Source organism: Corapipo altera, unplaced genomic scaffold (genome assembly GCF_003945725.1).
Source record: "Corapipo altera isolate COAL_440 unplaced genomic scaffold, ASM394572v1 57, whole genome shotgun sequence".
In the NCBI taxonomy this organism is placed as follows: domain Eukaryota; kingdom Metazoa; phylum Chordata; class Aves; order Passeriformes; family Pipridae; genus Corapipo; species Corapipo altera.
The window spans coordinates 8086498-8105950 of NW_020884905.1; the positions used below are offsets into that span (position 1 = coordinate 8086498).

At 46.1% G+C, this 19453-nt stretch overlaps 1 protein-coding gene and 3 long non-coding RNA genes across 5 annotated transcripts in view; 2 read left to right on the top strand and 2 right to left on the bottom strand.

Moving 5' to 3' along the window:
- ROR1 (receptor tyrosine kinase like orphan receptor 1) overlaps nucleotides 1-6314 on the bottom strand; it is a 148514-nt gene extending 142200 nt beyond the window's left edge. Inside the window, exon 1 of the mRNA XM_027651620.1 lies at nucleotides 6212-6314. Within this exon, the coding sequence (XP_027507421.1) occupies nucleotides 6212-6314 (103 nt within the window). The remainder of the gene's footprint in view (nucleotides 1-6211) is intronic.
- A 1189-nt stretch (nucleotides 6315-7503) lies between these two features.
- On the top strand, nucleotides 7504-8848 carry LOC113951080. The gene is made up of 3 exons (XR_003529027.1): nucleotides 7504-8084; nucleotides 8173-8280; nucleotides 8745-8848. It is a non-coding gene; the product is annotated as an uncharacterized LOC113951080 (long non-coding RNA).
- A 1079-nt stretch (nucleotides 8849-9927) lies between these two features.
- LOC113951079 lies at nucleotides 9928-11885 on the top strand. Of its 2 annotated transcripts, XR_003529026.1 has the most exons (4): nucleotides 9928-10085; nucleotides 10519-10938; nucleotides 11505-11584; nucleotides 11769-11885. It is a non-coding gene; the product is annotated as an uncharacterized LOC113951079 (long non-coding RNA). The 2 variants fall into 2 exon arrangements; XR_003529025.1 differs by lacking the exon at nucleotides 9928-10085 and having other exon boundaries at nucleotides 10464-10938.
- Nucleotides 11586-18653, bottom strand: LOC113951078. Its single transcript, XR_003529024.1, has 2 exons — nucleotides 17138-18653; nucleotides 11586-16989 (listed from the first exon to the last, which is right to left on the bottom strand). It is a non-coding gene; the product is annotated as an uncharacterized LOC113951078 (long non-coding RNA).
- Between the last annotated feature and the right edge of the window lie 800 nt (nucleotides 18654-19453).

Genomic DNA, 19453 nt, shown 5'->3' on the forward strand with positions numbered 1-19453 from the left:
TGACACTTATCTTGGAAGGTAGAATTACTGAAACAGACTTCAACAGGAAGAAAACAAATTCCATCTCCAAGTTCCACATTCCACAAACATGGACATAAACATGGTAAGAGCTAAAGGTCCTCGTGAGTTTTGAAACTAAGGCCACACAAACCCAAATCCCTCCTTCTCCAGCATGTTTCTCACACTGAGGCAGTTTCCCTGAAGGAGTAGCCAAGGTGGTCTGTATTGACCAGCCACACTGTGGACACTCTCAGACAGCTCATCACACTTACACCATCTGTCCTTTAAAGCTTGGCTTAACATCTTCAGGAGGGACTGGGCCACCTCCTTCAGAAGGGGACACAACAGCTGTCTTTGAAGAGGAATGTTCACACTGTGAGTGTGGAAGTGCATACTCCTTCCATGGATAATCTCAAATTCTGAGGGTAAGAAAAGCATATTCCCAGTCTCTGGAGGGAATGTGTGAGGAGGTTATAAAGATGCCGAACGTTTTTCCGTGCTTATCTCCGATCTTCCCGTTTCCCATGGCCTGCTGCTGTGCTCCGACACAGAGCTCCACCATTCCAGCTCTTCCCGAATCCACAGATGTTCAGAGCTCTGCTGCAGACAGACAGAGCATCTGGGAACGGGACAGAAGGACACACAAGGGACACCCCTTGGAGGAAAGGAGCACAAGGTCACAGGAAGCCCTCGTGCAGTATCAGTTTCAACATGTGACCTGAGCAGATTGAAAAAAAGCTTTTAATAAAACACAGGCTTCCCCTGGAGCCTCCACTAGCTTTTCTCAAAAACTCATCTAGTTATGAAACTTCCCCATTGAATGTTGGGATGGCAAAGCCTGAACATAAAGCTGGGCCCAAGTATCTGTTAGTGAGTGAAAGCACAGCTTTGTAAGGCCAGATCAGGGCATCAGCAGAGCTTATAAAAACCATGCAACATCTGCACAAAGTTATCAGCACTTCTGCTCCAGCTCTTTGGGAGTGTGCCTTGTCTCCAAGAATTTTTTTTTTTTTTTTTAACTTTCCCTGACCAGGCCAGACAGATCTCCTTTGCTTTCGATGTTCCCAAAACACCACAAATATGCTCAGGATCCCTGTCTCCAACGTGACATCACAGGATGATAAAATATCCTGAGTTGGAAGGGGCCCATCAGGATCATCAGTCCAGCTCCTGGCCCCACACAGACACCCCAGCAATCTCCCCCTGTCCCTGAGAGCATTGTCCAAACGCTCCTTGAGCTCTGTCAGCCTTGGTGCTGTGACCACTGCCCTGGGGAGCCTGATCAGTGCCCAACCACCCTGTGGGGGAAGAACCTTTTCCTGATATCCAACCTAAACCTCTCCCAGCTCAGCTCCATGCCATTCCCTCGAGTCCTGTCACTGGTCACAAGAGTGAAGAGACCAGAAGTCTCAGAAAGGCCCAGCTGGGTTGAGCTGTGCCTGGACCAGCAGCACCAAAGTGGCCTGTCCCAGCCACAGGGTGACACTGCCCAGCCCCTGCTGACAGCAGTGACACAGGACACTGCCTGCAGGAGACCCTGCTTTGCTGTTCTTGCCCTCCTGTGAAGGTGCTCTGTAGCACACTGACCACACAGGCACAGCCTCCACACAGCTCTCCAAAGGGCTTTGTTAGAGCAGGATCTCAAACACAATTACTCTGTGAAACTCAAAAGATGTAACAAAGCAGACTTGACCTGAGCTTTCTTCTGCCTCTGCCTTGGGCAGGAACTCCAGGTAACGACTTGTTGAAACACAGTAGAAAGAGCCCAGCTCTGTACACAGCCCTGCTGGAACAGGGCCCTGGCCCCACAGCTCATTTGTACCTGTCAGCTCCTCCTCCAGGGCAGTGCCTGCCTCTCTGTCCCTGTTGGTGACCACTCCACGTTATTTCTTCAGAAACCCTATCTAATAACGATCCTCCAAGTCTGTCTCCATCCCACCAATACGCGCCACAGGATTCCCTTCACGAGCCACCAGCCATTTCCTTTCATGTAGTGCTGTGCAGATTTACTTGGAAACAGTGGCACTCCAATGTCTCCACTTCAGGAGGAGATCCTGGAAAGCAATCTTCCTCACTACGGGATGCTGGCATGGCAGTATGCTGAGGAGTCTGCCTTATTGCTTTCCCTCACTAAAGGGTTCCTTTCCCAAGCTACTTCTTTTTCCCAAGCTGCTTGACTTTGGCAGAGCATCATTTTCAATATCACATCGCAGTAGATTCCAAATATCTGCAAGTTCTTTTATTTTACATTATATTCCCAGGGAGACCTAAAAGAACTTTACTATTGAATACTAGTAATATTTAGAGCTTTATTATTATATAACACACCAGTGGTGCCTGTTTAAGCTGAAATTATTCTATTTTTCAACCTTAGCAAACTCCATAGCTCTCCTGTGCATCATCTTTTCAGGCCAATTAAATGATCTTAAACATGTCCAAGCCTCTGACATGCCACACTCCTGGCAGGGACAGCAGTGACTCTGCTTGTAAACACACAGAAAAAATTGTAACTTCTCCTGCAGCACCTGACCAAATGAAATTTTACACCAAATGTAAAATTTCAGGTATTTTCCACCATTTCTTTCACCACAAAGTGTGTAAAATTGCAATCACCAAACCTACAGAAGTATCCTTCAGCTAACACCAGGATTTTGTTATTCTTTCCAAAGAATCACAGACAACTGCTCTCACATTCATTTCACTATTGTTCCATTTAAAAATGTGCAGATTCCTTGACTTTCAATATCTCCACAATTAGAATGAAAAAGAAACCAGGATAGAAGAAGCCCTACAAAGTCACTTAACTATTCAACTGTTTGGAGCTGTCCCTGCCCCAAATTAATTTCTTTAAGCTCAGCTTTAGCGAGTTGGTTTTAAGACACAGCCCCCACTTTGCTGATTTTTAAGAGCAGAAACTTGGATCAAAACCAGCATCTTAACAATAAAATAACTTCATCTGATATTCATTTAAGTGTTCCAAGGCGTAGGAGTCACTGTCAAAACTCAAGCTGGGTTATCCCTGTCACACCTCCACCTCCACAAGGCTGGGTGTGAGACTCTCCAGCTGTGCCAGGGCTGCCCAAATTCCTTTGGTTCAGGGAGCAATTTCCCCTGTGAAGCACCGGCACAGATTACCTGGATACCCACAGCAAGGTGAGAACATCACTCTGACACAGCAGATAAACCTCAGGGCTTTGTAGCAGAAAATAACTCCAGCTCAAGAGTCAGCCAGAGTCCTAAAAATTGTTCCTTAGGATACAACATTTCAAAACACGCACAACTGTGAACATCAAATTCGCAATTGAGGATGACCGAGGGGGTTTTTTACAAGGCTTGGGGAAGAAAAGGTTTACACTTTTTCTTTTGTGTGAGTTAACTTTCTACATATTTCTGGCTTGCAAGACAATCGCTGTGTGCAAAGCAGCTGCATTTAGTTAGAGACGTTTTAAAAGAGTTTTCAATTCTGAGGTGCTCTTTTCAGTCTCAGAAGACTTCTGCATTTCTACATCTGTTTCCAAAGAGTGGGATCCAGTGTCACACCTCAGGGAAACTCTCGCCCCCCCCCCCCCCTTGCCTACTTAAATCCAAACACAAGCTTTAAAACACTCCCCTGCCCAGCTCTCATTTGCAGTGCTTTAAATCCCTGTGAGTACATAATTAACACAGCAGTTGCAGTAGATGTTAATTACAGAAACAAAGAAATGGTGTCCTGAAGATAATTTGCTGATACTTCAAGCCACTTGTGTCAAAAAATACCGGACTACAAGCTCAAACAGTGACATCTACTCTCATCCTCTAAGAGGCTTAAGGCAACAAAAGCATTTTGTTTGTTTGTAAACTCGTTCCTGGATTGTGGCTGAACCAGTAGCCTGTGACCCATGGATGAAATAATTAACCACAGGGACTAATCAAGAGCTGGGGAACTTTATCTCAAAGGTTTCAGGGAAATCAGCAGTACCTATAATCTAAAACATGATCTAGACATCTGTGAGTTTACTACACACTTTTAAAATGTTTTTACACTATTAATGATTCTTCCATTGTGACTCCTCACAAAGTTACATGATCTGCAATAATAATAATAATAATAATAATAAAGCTGAACTGGGAAAATCCAGAGTCACATACTGCAAAAAACATCCAAGTGGAGAGTTCCTGTTGCTTATATTGACATTACCTTTGTGCTTTAATTCAGAACACTTGGGCCAGCCCATGAGCACCTTGCGAAGAGTATTGAAGACAGTGGGAATGTACAAGGGAAAATGCACCTTTCAGGTTGTTTTGCTCATGGACAAAAAGGGAGCACCAGCAGACAGTGGTCCACATTCTGTTTTTAAAAATATGAGTCTTAAAAGGCAGGGACTGAAGGGTTCTGTATGTCTGGTGCAGAATCTGTTTACCCAACCATTCTAGTTACCTTAAAGAAATTTGTAAGAAGTTTTATGATAGCTTTCTCTTTCTTTGTTTTTTTTAATTAGTGTTAGATGTTCAGCTTCCCTTATTCTTCCAAAAACGCAGATCTTTAACAAGTTTGGGGAAAAACACAGTGTGTGGTTGTAACGTGATAGATGTCTATCTATAAAAAAAATAAATAAATCACTTGATCTGCCCGTGAATCAACACTGTAAGCATTTGCCAGAGATATTACTTAAAATACAGGAAATACTTCAGTGTGGAAAGTAACTGTACATAATCACAGATCACAGTCCAGGTTGGAAGGGAACTGGAAAGATCACCTTGTCCAACCTCATGTGGGAAAGGGAGCCCAGCTGAGATTATCCAGTCTCATCTTGGAAATCTTTCATATGTTGAGCTGAAACCCCTCTTGGTGCAACTTGTACTATAATGACTATATTAAGTCACACATAAAGATGAATTCATACAATGAAAGATGTTTCCCAGCAGAATTCCCAGTAAATAAGAAATGGCCAGTTTTGGACCCAATGAGATCAGCTGCTTTATGTTCATGGGGTTTTTTTCTCTTTCAGACTCTTAGAAACCCACAAAAATTCATATTATGACCCTAAGGTTTTGAAATTATCTGAAAAATGGGGGGGGGGGAAGGACTTTTTTTTCCCTTTAAAAAATATAGCTATTTGTTAAGCACACATAGCATTCCCTGGGGATACTAGAAAACAACTTTTGAAAACTTTCCCATTGAGATGCCATGAAGAACTCCTACGCTAAGCCAGAACTCATCCAGCCATTGAATCTGCAGCAGGAGACTGGGACATCGGGAAGTCCTTCAAACATCCACTCCTAACACACAGTCCCAGGTAATGGCATCATTAGGGACACCCTGAAACACCGAAATTCAGGCACAGGGATACGACAAGGGTTGTATCCGTTAGCTATGATCAACTTTTAAAGGCAGTTATCCCACTATATCTGCAATATCCCTTGGCTTAAATTTTGGCTTTTTTCAGTTCTGAACTGAAACTCAATCACCTTTATCTCTTTAGCATTCACTTTTTCACCTTCTGAAATACTAAGTACAACCATATTATCAACCAGGACTTCTCAGAAGTGGCTCGTGATTTAAGTGCCCACCATAAAACACTTTTAAGGAGCTGGAGCTCACGAACATCCAACTCTTACTGAAATTCTCATGCAGGCGTCCAAAAACACTGCTCACTTTTTACTGACTTGGCCCCGAGGACTCAGTCCTTGCCCAATTCCAGCTATCCCAACCCCGAAGTCCCTTTATGCATGTGCTACGCTACCCTTTTCACGTAAATCACTGGCAAAAAAAGGCTGAAACCAGAACCCCGATAAAACAGAGGGATCGCGGGATAAGTATCAGTTGTTAAAATCAAACCGAAGAGGCTGTTGGTAAAATAAATAAATATAAAAAGATAAATAAACAGATATACATTTTGGAGGGATACAAGGGGAGCGAGATGGCAAAACATCCCCCCCCGAGCTGGATCTAAAGCACAAGTCACAAGTGTGATAACGCACCTCGGGCACCATCAACCACGGACCGCAAAGCGGGACCGCCTGGGAATAGTTACGCCGGGAACAGTTACCGGCCCGAACACTCGGAAAGAGCTTTTTTACGAAGCAATTAAATCCAGACCGAGTATAAGCCCCCGAGTTCGTTAACGGGAGGTGGCGGGGCCGCCGGGCTGCGCTGCCCTCGCCCCTCAGCACCGCGGGCTCGGCGCCGCTCGGCACATCCCGCCCCGGGATCCCCGCCGTGCCCCCTTACCTGGCGTGGCGTCCCCGGGCTCGGCGCGGCTGCCCGCGCGCAGCAGCAGGAGCAGCGGGAGCAGCAGCGGGAGGCTCCGGTCCGCGCCGCCCGGCTGCTGCATTCCTGAGCCGGCGCTGCTCCCGCATCCACCGCGGGGCCGCCGCTCCTCCGTCCCGCGCTGTGCCGGCGGGCGGGGAAGGGAGCGCGGGCGGGGAAGGCAGCGCGGAGCCGCCACCTCCGCCTCCCTCAGCCCCTTCCCGCTGTCACCGCCCGCCCGCCCCACGCTGCCCGGGCCCGCAGCGCCCCCTCCTGTCCCGCGCCGCTCGGCCGCCGCCGCCATTTTGTCCCCCCTGAGAGCGGCGGGGCAGGGGCGCCATGCAGGGGCCGCACGTCCTCGGAGCCGAGCTTGGAAGGCGGCACTTGGGGATATCATCCCTTCCCGAGGGGCTGCTCCTCAGATAGTAATTGCAGTCCGTGGGATTGTTGCACTTGCGGGGAAAACGCTTTTCACAGAATCACGGAATCACTGAGGCTGGAAAAGCCCTCCAGGATCGAGTCCAGCCTGTGCCCGATCCCCACCGTGTCGCCCAGCCCAGAGCACTGAGTGCCACGTCCAGTCGTTCCTTGGACACCTCCAGGGATGGGGACTCCACCCCCTCCCTGGGCAGCCCCAGAGATACTTAACGACCCTTTCCATGAAGAAATTCTCCTGGTGTCCGACAAATCTAAACTTTTCCAGGCAGAGTCCATCCAGTTTTGTTCAGTCCTGGAAGGGGCATCACTCACTGCCCAGATACAGCCATGGCTATGGGGAGGGCAGATGATCAGTCTTACATGATTTAAGTTTATCCCACTGAGATCCCTGGACATGTTCTACTTTTTAGAGTCTTCCCATTGAAACAGGCAAAGAACCTGAGAGCCAGCAGTGCAGAAAAATTATTTCTCCACTGTTCTTCATACATGAGTTGATAGTTAAAAGCTTCTAATTTTCCCCTCACACCATTTCAGATTTACCGGGTATCTCCTATTTTTACAGTCAGTCAGGAACTCATAAGTCTAGGGACACCTTCCACTATGCCAGGTTGCTCCAAGCCCTGCCCAACCTGGCCTTGGACACTTCCAGGGATGAGGCAGCCACAGCTTCTCTGGGTAACCTGTGCCACAGCGTCACCACCCTCACAGCCAGTATCCCATCTAACCCTGCCCTCTGGCAGTGGGAAGCCATTCCCCCTTGTCCTGTCCCTGCAGGCCCTTGTCCAAAGTCCCTCTCCAGCTCTCTTGGAGCCCCTTTAGGCACTGGAAGGGGCTCCAAGGTCTCCCTGGAGCCTTCTCTTCTCCAGGTGAACACTCTCAGCTCTCCCAGCCTGGCTCCAGAGCAGAGGTGGAATTTCGCCTAAGTGAAATCAACATTGAATAGACTGATTTCTCCTAACCCTTCCTGAAAAAGAGACAGGACACTGCCAAAGCTCATTGAAGCTCCAGGAGTGATAACTACTTTCCATTCAGGAGAATGATCACATTCCTGGGATGCTTAGATTAGGTTTAAGATTTCAAAAGTCAGCAACTGTTTAATAAAAAGCTCATAAGCAGAGTGGAAACAAGGACAAGATTAAAGGAATTTTCTTCTCCGTTCCTGCTAGATCAGATCCCTTAGGCTTGCCTTGTGCCATATGAATCTTGTATTTCTTGTCAGACACTAATAGAGTTTCAAGAGGAGGAAGAAACCCAGATAAGCATCTGGCTGCATGTTGGGGAAGGAGATTGAGGTCTGGAACTACCTTCTCCTCACACATACACATATTCCTCCTCACACCAGGGAGGACAAGGACAAGAGATTATCTACTTCCTCGTGAAAGCTCACCAATATACAGACATAAATTAAATGGAAGAGGTAAGCCAAACTGGATACTGTTCTAGGATCTGATGTGACACATGGAAGGGACTATCAGCTGCTGGTGCTGGTGTTTCTGCCAATTTAGGTCCTTAAACCACTACTCCCCATTGAAGTGAACAAGGCATGCCTGGGTCCAGCCAAGAGTCTGGATCATCAGGCAACGTCTGACATCACGCTGAGAAGTCAGCTACAGGTCAGGGCCCACTCCTCACAAACCATTCCAGCAGGTCTGCAGGGATAAGACAGGTCTGAGGTCAAGCAGGGAAGTCCATTCACACCTCATTGTCCAGCCAAGTAGGGTCCATAGCCAGGCACAGGGATGAGGGAGTGACAGACTTCCCCTCCTAGGCAGGAGCTGAGGGGGGTCAGAGCTGAGCTTAAAGAGAGCCTCTGGGCAAGGGTGGGGTTGGAGGCCCCAGCTGAGGGTGGTCAGTCATTAAGAGCAATGAGAGCCCTCAGGGTCCTGACACTTATCATGTAGACAGGGAATACCTGAGCTGGTGCCAGTGGGAAGGTCAGGCCATGCAGCTGGGGTTGGATTGCTGCAGCACCAGCCCGGGCTTGCCTGCCCTGACCCTCTGAAGTGACATTTCACGTTACTTCTGACTGATCTAACAGCAAGGAAAAATCTCTTTTGTTTCCTGTATGTTCACCCAGGCAAGGCCGTTCAACTAAACCTGTGATGAGAGAAAATAGGAGCGATGTTCCTCCAGATGAGCCAGCTGGGTCAGTTCCCCACAGCTGCTGGAGTGCTGGAGCCAGCAAAGGCAAGTGGGACCCTTCTCCAGGGCCTTCAGTTATCCTTTTGGCAGCAACCTGCTGTTACACTTCTTCAGCTGCAACACAGAAGTGTTTCCTTCACCTCTCTGTTTGTTGTGCAATGAAGTGAAATGTCCATGAGATCCAGATCCCTCTGAGTTGGGCACTCCTGGCCTAACGATAGCAAAAAACGCTATGGCAGATGGAGAAACTAAAAGCAGATTCTCCGAGTTTTCATTTAGCTACGTGCAGTGTGAGAGGATAAATCATTTATAATTAAAAAACAAACCACTTATTTTTAGCTGCAAATCTACCAAAGTCCATGCAATTAGCAAATCTAAATGACTTCCTGGCTCAGACTGTTCAGCACAGCACAGAAATGAAAGTTAAACCATACGTTTGGGGAGTGCATGGTACATCTGCTCTCAATCTGCAGCCTTTGGAAATCAATACAAATATTCTCCCTGCTTTAACATGCTGCAGTCTGTCAGCCCACAGTGGAAGGGCTAAAAATATATTGAACAAAGGAATAGAGTGGACACAGCCTGAACACCAAAAAATGGATAGCACAGAGAATCCTTAGTGATGGCAAAAAGTAGCCAAGGTAAGGACAAGCACTGGCTTGGGAGGACAAATTAGGGTTTCTCCTACATGGCTTTGGAGATGGAGTGCACAGATAAAGCTCTAGAAGGTGACTCTGGGGAGAAGAATCAACCATTTGGTCCATGTCCACATATTTTAAAACAACGAAAGGCCTGTAGTCAATATCTTTGTGGAATTAGTTCCCGCAGGGAAAATGTATTACACACAAAACTTTTTTATTCTTTTTTTTTTTTGTTTAATGAAAAGATAGCAAAGAAGCTGTCTGGGAATGATTTGTAAGTACAATAAACCTCACAAGAGGATGATAAGCAAAGTATTGTAAGAGAATCGTGTCAGAAGTACAGCAAAATAAAAGAGAAACATTTCACATTTGTAGTTACTGACAATGTGTGTTCTTAAGTATCATGTCACATTATAAAAGAATCCTTGTTTTCCTTTCCATCTTTCACTAATATTCCTATTAATCTATTCCAGATTTCTTGATTCCAGCATTTGAAGCCATATCAGTCATCCTTCGCCCACTTGAAATTCAACTGGAATTACACCAGGTTGTCCAGGGTTCCAGAGTGGAACCTGAAGTGAGGTTTGAACTTCCCATGGATTACTAGAATCTGTGCATCCATGAAAAGACCATGTGTAAATCTGATTTCACTGTAGATATTTAAATTATAAGATGGAGAACAATTGCTGTTACTTTTAAAAGATGGAAGATTTAGACATATCTTACACTCAGTTCTTTAGAAAAGGGATTCTCTCTAACTTAGGTGAGGACTTATCCATTTGATGTGTTTTTCATTTTCTAGTGGAATTTCAGGAGTGAGTGCAATAAAAATAATAACATGTTTCTTTAAAATGAACAGGAGATATGAGCATAAATCAGAATTCCCTAAAAGAAATTAGCCACGGCATAGAGAACAGGCACATACAAGACAGACATGCCTTGTGCTCTGTGATAGGCATCCTGTAAAAGTCAGCTTAAGAAATATAGATATTGGCCAATGTGCATGTGAAAAATTTTACTTTACACTATTCTGTAGCAAAAAAAGGATCATTTTCCTTTTGTTCACAGGTCCATGAAAAATGGTTGATATGACAGGGCACTATTAACAATTAAGGCTGGTTTCAGTGTTTGTGTTTGCAGCAGGACTAAGAAAAGACACCAAGGACAGGGAGATAATGGATGGTGCTCGATGGGATGGTTTAGTTGAGTTAGATCCAGTGCTGGTCCGTGGCTTTCCCTGCTGGAATCAGGCAGGTCATCGTGGAGTGGCCCAAGCTATGTCCATAGGTAGTGGGATACACATCCCCTTCCAGGGGCAACAGGTTAGACCAGTGCATTTGTGCCAGTCTTTGCAACAGCTCTGTCTCCTCCTCAGGCTGCATTTTTCCTTTGCCTTAAGAGGAAAGCAAAGGATCAGGGAGCCTTAGGGAATGTGGCAGAGAGCCCTGCTGGAGGCAGGAATGACACAGGGAGCACCAGGAGGTGCAGGTCAGCCTTGTTCAGATCATCTACTTCAGTCTGTGGTCTGGGAGTACTTTGAAAATTGGCAGGAGAGTATGGAAAATATAAAAGGAAAAGCCTTGAAACAGACCACAATTCTTTCATATGTGTATTACACTGGAATTATTTATATATATATATGTGTGTGTGTGTATGTATATACACTGGGAGGACTCTGTTCTTTACATCCTTAAATTACAGACCTTCATAACACGTAATGTCACCCTTCTGGAAAAATGAGGGTGATAGAATGGGACACAAACACCAGCAACTACTTAATAGCACATGCAAATATTGGCACGCTTGTTATGCCTTATTTTTGTTGTTGTTATTACTTTATTTTTGGAACTGTGTGTTGGCACTCCAGCATTTCCTTACATTTGAGCTCCACTGTGCACTTTGAAGGCCTTAATTTAACGAGCAGACGTGGTGCAGTCAGAGGGAGAAGTGTGTAAGTCACACAGTGTGGGTATTTGCACTTCACATGCTGAGCTTTGTAGTCATCCTTTGGGAGGAAAGAGTTACAGTTATTTTATCTCTGTCTTTCTCATTAGCTCCAGAGGGAAGTCTTGGAAAGAAGGCAATGGATTTACGGCTCAGTTCGGGTTGGTTGTCCTTTTGCAGAACGTCTCAGGTAATTTCAGGTGAAACTCCTCCTTAACTTCAAAGTTCCTCACACAGACTTTGTTTGCTTTTTCCAAAAGGAATCAGCTAACCCAACCCTCAAAAAACCCGACTCAGGGAGGAGGCCATTAAGGCAATAGTTTAGAAAACTGAACAATAGTCCACTCAATAATCCATGATCACACCACCTGCAGGTAGCCCCGGCCCAAGTGGGAGTAAATAGTCCTGCAGGGAAGGGCTAAGGCACCGTCAGGATGAACATGGGAGATTTCACCACCCTCCTAAAAATTCTCATCTTTGTGGCCAGGCACATGAATCAGTAAAATCCTTCAGTCGTTAGAGGAAGGAGAACGTCAAGTTTTGCAGGAGAACAACAGATCCAAGATTGGTGCTTTGACAGGTTCACAAGGTGGCCTCTGCATCTGCCTTTCCAGTGTATTTACTTACCAGTCTACCCAGGGATTTTGTGAAGGATTTGGCGTCTTAAACAGCTTTTTATTCCAACAACTTTTCAATTCACCCTTAAGACTCTCAGTTAAGACAAACTGAACTGGGGATCCCTGGGTGGAATTTGCATGGAAGTTATGGGGTTTGGGTATCGGGTTTATAGCCTGATATTGTACTATCTCCCATCTCGTATTTTCCACTCATTTTGCATGTAAAACTTTTACTGCTATCAGCATGAGTTTAGGGGGCCACTAAAACTGAGACTATACCCCCAGGACCCAACATGATGTAAGGGACCCCCTTTACTTAGAACCATTTGGCTGCACTAAATCTTGATGTTGAATGTTTGGGTTAGTTCCCCCATAAACCTCGTCTGCTGGATTTATATATTTGGCTCCTTTTATTTTGACTCTGGTGGCTAAATTTGCAATGGGCTTTGAATGAATGCAATTCCACTCACACCAGCAGCACAGTGGGTATTTCTGGTTGTGTAAATACAGGGATGTATAAATACAGTCTGGGAGGATGCTGAGGGGACCCACTTGGTGGGGTTTTGGTGAGATCCGAGACTGCTCAGCACCTCCAGGGAGAAATTCCAACCTTTCCAACCTCCCCGCAGTGTCTGTGGTCCCTTTCTATAGCCTTTTGTCCCAATCACAGCACACAGTGCATTTGCTTATCACCTTTTTAATCACAAATTCTGAAATATTTATTTTCCTGTGTTCTAAAAGCACACTTCTATCTGCAACAAAGAATTATGTCAACTAGGAGGATGATGGAGATGTATTTTTCCCTCTACAGCTCTGTGAAATTTAGCTTTTTCTCACATGGGTGTGGGGTTTTTAAATAAAGCAGTATTTCACTAATGGCTTCAGTGGGATTTTTTAATTCTTTTCCTCTATTTAGAGTTGGTGGGTTTTTTTAAATCCATTTCAATTCCAGTGAAAATGCCTCTGATCTGATAAAGGAGATGAAGTCACTGCATAGGCTTACTATTTTATTTCCATAAGGTTTGAAAGTTTTGTTCCCTGCAGTGTTTTGGAGCCCAGGAGTATTCATCTGTTTTGTAAAAGGAAAGTTCTACGGAACAACATTTGGTCACTGTTGTCTGAATTTCATTATTCTGTTCTCCAGACTAGCAGAGGGGAAAAGTGCAAGTTAGCTGGGTCACAGTCTGAAATGTGAGAGCAGTCAACTTTTTCTGAAGTTTATGGGAATGAAAGGAAATTTAATACTGCTCAAAAGCAAGATTTAAAGTTGCATCATGTGAAAACAATTGGAGAAGTTTAATCCCGAGGTCTTGGGTTATTTGGTAACTTACATGACCATTTGTCAGCCTGCAAAAGATGGAGTTGGCTTTGCCTCTGTTAACAGTTGGCCTCTGTTTTGGAGTGGTTAGGGAACAAACACAAGTTATATTGGGTTTATAGACCCTACTAGTTCTATTCTTCTTTGTCCTTTCAGCCCCTGACATGTCTGCTTGTCTCCAATGTGGATCTCCCACCGATCTGGGCAACACGTGCTGACAAGCCTTTCATGTGAGAGGGGCTGCGGGGCCTGACAGCTTCTCAGCCTTCTGAAAAGCTGAATACATATCCATAATTTAACCTTTACCTCTCAGGCCTCATACATCTCATTGTATGTGGAACAAAAGCCATGGGACCCCGGGATGTAACTGAATACTCCACGTTTTGTAATGTTTCCAGTGCATCGTTTATGCTAAAAGATGTTGCTGAAACATTCTTTACATTTATAGCAGTTTCTGTGGAGTGAATTAAAGTGAAAATCTACAGAGCTTTAAATACATAAAAATTAGAGATGTCTTCAAGAGTGTTCCAGCAAAAATTCCATCAAATAACTTTTAGCAAAGTCTCTTGCTGTTAGGAAAATTCCCTGGAATTTTCCTGCCTGTGTATTCTCCCACCACGGATACATCCTCTCTGGTTTTGGCATCAGCACCTTCTGTGTTTGGCCGTCACTCACAGGCTCTCCACAGAGATTTAAAATAATGGTAATCATCATTAAAGTGAAAAAAATGGTGTCAAAACTTGTTTCTGAAGGACATTTCAAATGTTGTTTTGAGGGAGACTAACTTTTCAGAAGATCTTTGGGGCATGTGCAGGGTTGTGGCCATGGAGCTGCTGTACAACTGGACCAGTGAGGTTTAATCCATCCAGCTCACAGTGGAGCCTCTTCTGTTTTTTTCTCTGTTTGAATCTGGTTTTTTCTCAGATTAATTTATAAGTTGCTTTTACCAGCTCTGAAAATTGGGATTTATGGAGTCTCTTTTCCATTTGATTGTACAGTAACTCCTCGGACATCCACACTGGAGCTCCACAAAGGGAATTTAATCAGTGCTGGAAGTAAGGACCAGAGGGTTTGTAGATGATGTTAAATACTGATCCTGATGTCTTGAGTTCCCACAGTACTGCAGAAGAGAAAGGAAGTCTAGAGGGGAAACATATTGTGTACGGAGGCGGCAAGTTGGGAAACAGTGAAGGAGGCTGAAAAGGAGGAAAAGCTGGAAACAAAGAAGGGAAAAAGGAGAGAAGAAACTCCAGAAGTTCAGATGAAGGATCCCGTGTGCAAGCTGAGCTACAAACCATTGGGCACAATTGTGCATCTGCAACAATCTGTTGCATTTCCCTGCATCTACAAAACCATTCCTTATGAAACACCAAGCAGCAATTTGCTGTAATGGCAGAAGAAATCAGCACTATGTTATTTCTACAGGAGCTGAGCTATTGCTGTACCTTCTTCCACACACAGTAAGTTTCCCAGACATACATGGGGACATTCAGCTACTCTGACTTTTCAAGGCCTGTACCTAAAATTGAAAAATGCAGCTCAGCTGCTTTTTATAAGATATCTACAAGAGCCAGTTCAAAGCTGAACATCCAAGAGCTGCTTAAAAACTGACTTTGATTCCCCCTGATAGAGAGCTCACCAGTGCAGCTGGGGAGCTGAAACCACTGATGTCTACTTTCACTGCTGCTGCTCTTTAATTTGAACTGATCTATTCCATCTCTTTTTATTTTGAGAAAGCAGAAAAATAAAATGTCTTGCATTGCTCATACTGCCATAAATGTTATCAGCAGTAATTGCCTGAAATGCTGCCAGGAGCTGCACTGTCCCATCTGCTGCTGTGAGCGAGACACTGAGGAACAGCCCTGGACGTGGCACACATTTCTGCTTTGCAATAAAGTAAAAATAAAGGGCTTCAATTTACATTGAATTTCTCTACTCTCCATAAAACCTAACAATTCACCTTCCACTAAAGCAACAATTTTATCGGGAGGACACTCAAAGCTAGAAACCAGTGAGTGTGGAGTGTGCTCTGACCTCTTGGAACTGGTGGGAGCTCAGGTGAAAAAGGCACTTAACTGGGCTATATTCATTTTAGCATTCCAATAAACTCCAATTTAGGTATTTAAATAACACCTACATACTAATTAGCTTCTTCAGCCTAAGCTGAAGCATATCACTGATGCTTTCATTTTGCTTTGGAGAAGGTTATGCTTCACCCTGGGTGATGTAGGTACCCAGAACTAGGCAGGACCATCATTTAACTATATGTATATGTATTTCTTTCTCTGTCATTCCAGTGGCCAAACTCTCAAACAGTTGGAATTTCTTGCAAAGGAAGAAACACCTGAGCCAAATTAAACCACAGCATTGTTTAAAAATCACATTCTTTCATGTTGTGCCACGGACTGTAAGAGCTGAGCTGCTGATTCCTGCCCTCATAAAGCTTTTTCTTTGAGGCTGACTAATTACAGAGCATTTTAACACTTTTATCTTGGGGCTGCTTGGGGACAGGACAGATTTGTGGACCCTGTCTCCAGTTTTTTACCCAGAGAGGCTCTTTGCAGGCAGGTGACCCCAGAGGAGAAGGCAAAGCTCCTCTGGGCAGCCCAGGAGCAACTGTCCAAGTCTTCCCTCATGGATGTAATAGAGCTGATCATTCCCAAAGATCTCCCAGCCCCACCATGGGGGGTTAATGGCATTGTGAAGGGACACACATGACTGGGAATTTGTGCCAGAAACAACACAAGCACTCTGCTTGTGAACTTCCTAAACTCCTCCGCTTCCCTCCAGCTCCCCTCATCTCCCAGGAGCGCTGGATAAACACGGAGTCAAATGATTCAAAGCTCTGCACACTTGCTCACTGTGACACAGGGCTTTCTTTGCCTTTTATTCCCTCTACAACTTACCTTCTGTCTTTTGTGCTGTGGATGCAGGAGGTTCACCAGGACTGGAAAAAGTGGAGGAGGGACCCTGGGGACAGGAAGGATTTTTTCAGCAGCCTCTGCCTTGTAGTAGAAGGGGCCTTAAGACCCATCCAGTTCCACCCCCTGCCATGGGCAGGGACACCTTCCACTAGCCCAGGTTGCTCCAAGCCCTGTCCAACCTGGCCTTGGACACTTCCAGGGGTGGGGCAGCCACAGCTTCTCTGGGCAACCTGTGCCAGGGCCTCACCACCCTCACATCCAAGAATTCCTTTTCAACATCCCATTTCATCCCAATGCCCTTTTAGGCACTGGAAGGGGCTCTAAGGTCTCCCCAGAGCCTTCTCTTCTCCAGGCTGAACACCCCCAGCTCTCTCATAGCAGAGGTTCTCCAGCCCTTGGAGCATCTCAACATCATCACTCAGATGCCATATGAACCATCCCAACAGCTGCAGCCTTGGCTCCTCTCACACACTGTCACACACACCTGGATGAATTTCAGACCTGGACTGTTGCTCCTTGCTAGGATTCCTCATCCTAATTAAAACTTAATTTGTTCCCTGCAATCAAGCTGTGTGTGTGTAGCTGAGTGTTCATCCACAGAGGAGAGTGGGAGTTTCCAGAACTGAAGTGCAGGTGGGATGCTGTGAGCAGCAGGTTCCGTGCTGACCTCTAAAGCCATTTCCCAGATTGGGGAATGGAGCTGTTATCCCTGTTAATTCTGGCTGGGAATCACAACCTGTGAAAACAAAGGCAGTAAAACCAAATCCCTCCCTGTTTTGGAGCTTTAATCCCTTCCAGTCTCCATACAGATCCCTCTCACTGCTCCCACCTCCATCCCAGCACCAGCTCCTGATCCCATCCCATTCTTGCCAGGCTTCCCTGACCTGCTCCTTATCCAGATCCTGCTCCTTGCTGGTCCCACTTCACCATTTCTGGGATTTTTCCAGAGCCTCACCTCAGAGGTGGGGAGTGCAGAGGAACACTAAGGGAAGGGATGAGAGCAGCTCTTCTGATGGTGGAGAAAGTGCAGAGACACTGGGATGTGCTGATGGTCCCATGTCCCTGGTCAGTGTGTGAAAACATGGAGGGAACAAATGAGAATTGGTTGATTGGATTTGGTAATTTGTTTAGCTCACCTGCAGCCACTGTTCCCACCTGAGCCTGGGCACAGCTCTCAGTGCTGTGATGGGAACATAGCAAATAACACATTTTTTTCAGTGGTACCTGGAAATTTTGCCCCGAACTCTGCATGCTGAAGATCTGGGGATTAGACTTTGGATTTATGACATGGAATTACCCCACCAATAACAGCACTGTGCAGCATTTCCCTGAACTGTTTTAGCCAGTCTCAAAGTGACCTGTGGTTTACCAGGCTGGGTTTCAGCTTTGTGCTGTGGAGTCCACACTTAGGGCCCAGCTGGGCAGCTGGTGCACTCACCAAGGGCTTCAGAGATGCAGGAATTGTGACTGAATCCCTGGATTACTGGTGACATCACACTGCAGCGAGGTGTGCCAAGACCCTGGCTTGGTTGGAGACAGCCTGGAGACTCTTTACCAATGCTGCCATCTAGAGAGAGAGAGTCTCTTCCAGGATGGAAGATCCTACAGGCAACCAAGATTTAGAGCTTTTCTGCCTGGGCCACAAGGTGCGTGTGCAGTAAAACCATCACCCATGTGCTGGGACACTCTGGACACTGGTTCCTGCCAGCTCCACTTCTGGCCGTGGCAGCTCTGTGTGAACCCCTGGATGGGACAAGGAACCCCTGAGCTCTGCTCCAGGCTCAGCTGTGGCTGATCTTCCCAGACAGCTCCTGTGATGGCTTTTCCTTTCTGTGTAGTGAAACTGCAGCCATGAGATCCTGCATTACGTAACCACGGGGTAAAGTTTAAAACATAGGCTGGACACACATCTGGATCTAATTGGGCTCCTCCGGGACAGGAGTCCTGTGCTTTGGCCTGGAGAGAAGCAAGGAAAGAGCAGCAGTAATTTTTCATGCAAATTTCCAGCTGCAGAGGGGTCTGTGCAAACCCTCTGTGGCCACAGCTTTGGCAAAGGTGGCCCATTAAGTGCTGTGTGGACTGACGGTGCTCCCGCTCCTGCAGTCACTGACTGGGAAGGGATCTGCTGGAAAAGTGGGTTTCCTGAGAAAATCAGGACTAACTGAAGCTCAGAAGTGTCCTGTACCCAAAGCTGCACTGTTTATCCTGAACCACCAGCCACTGTCCCTTCCTTTCTGTCTGGTCAGGGACTGCTGGCACTGGGGCAGCTGCCAAGAGCTACATCCCGCTCAGTGACCCCACAGGCAAATCCGCCCAGGCTACCCCAGGAGAGATCTCTGGCCTGCAGCCATGGAATCACAGAATCACCGAGGTTAGAAAAGCCCTCTAAGATCATGGGGTCTAACCATTAACCCTGCACTGCCAATGCCACCACTAACCCATGTCCCCAAGTGCCACATCCACACAGCTTTTAAATCCCTCCAGGGATGGGCACTCCACCACTGCCCTGGACAGCCCCTTCCAGTGCCTGACCACCCTTTCCGTGAAGAAATTCATTCCTCCTGATGCCCAACCTGAACCTCCCCTGGTGCTCTGCCTCTTGTTCTGAAGGTGCTGAAAGAAGTCAGGAGCCCCAGGAGAGGAGAGCTGGTGTCACCAGAGAGCAGTTAGCACCAGTTAGCCCCAGTACGGGCAGAGAGCAGCTTTTAGCCCGGTTTGACTGAGCAGTGCTCATGGTTCCATTAGGAGGAGCCCAGGACTGACCTGCTTTAACAAGAGGCCAACCATAAACTCTGGGGTCACTTGTTCACCCAATGCTTAAAAGGCAAATTAGAGCAGCCAAATTGTTTCCCCCCCACTAATCCAGCTTTCTGCTTTAGTGCTCTGCATTGGGCTGTAGGGAAACCTCCAGGACACCATCCTGCCAAGGGAAGTGCTGGGCAGGCATGGAAAACACAGCTCTTCCAACCTCAGGCACAGGTTTTTCGCAGGTCCTACCTCAGCTTTTAGCCTTTATTAACACCTCCTCTTTTCTCTTTACCCCTAACCCTGATCTAGATCACTTTATGGAGCAGCTTTAGGGCACTAACACAATTTACAAATGCCATTATTTGCAATTCCAGTTGTTCTTTATAATCAAATTAGACTCTCATTGGTGCAAATCTGAATTCTGTAGTCCCTCTGAGTGTTTAATAATCGCA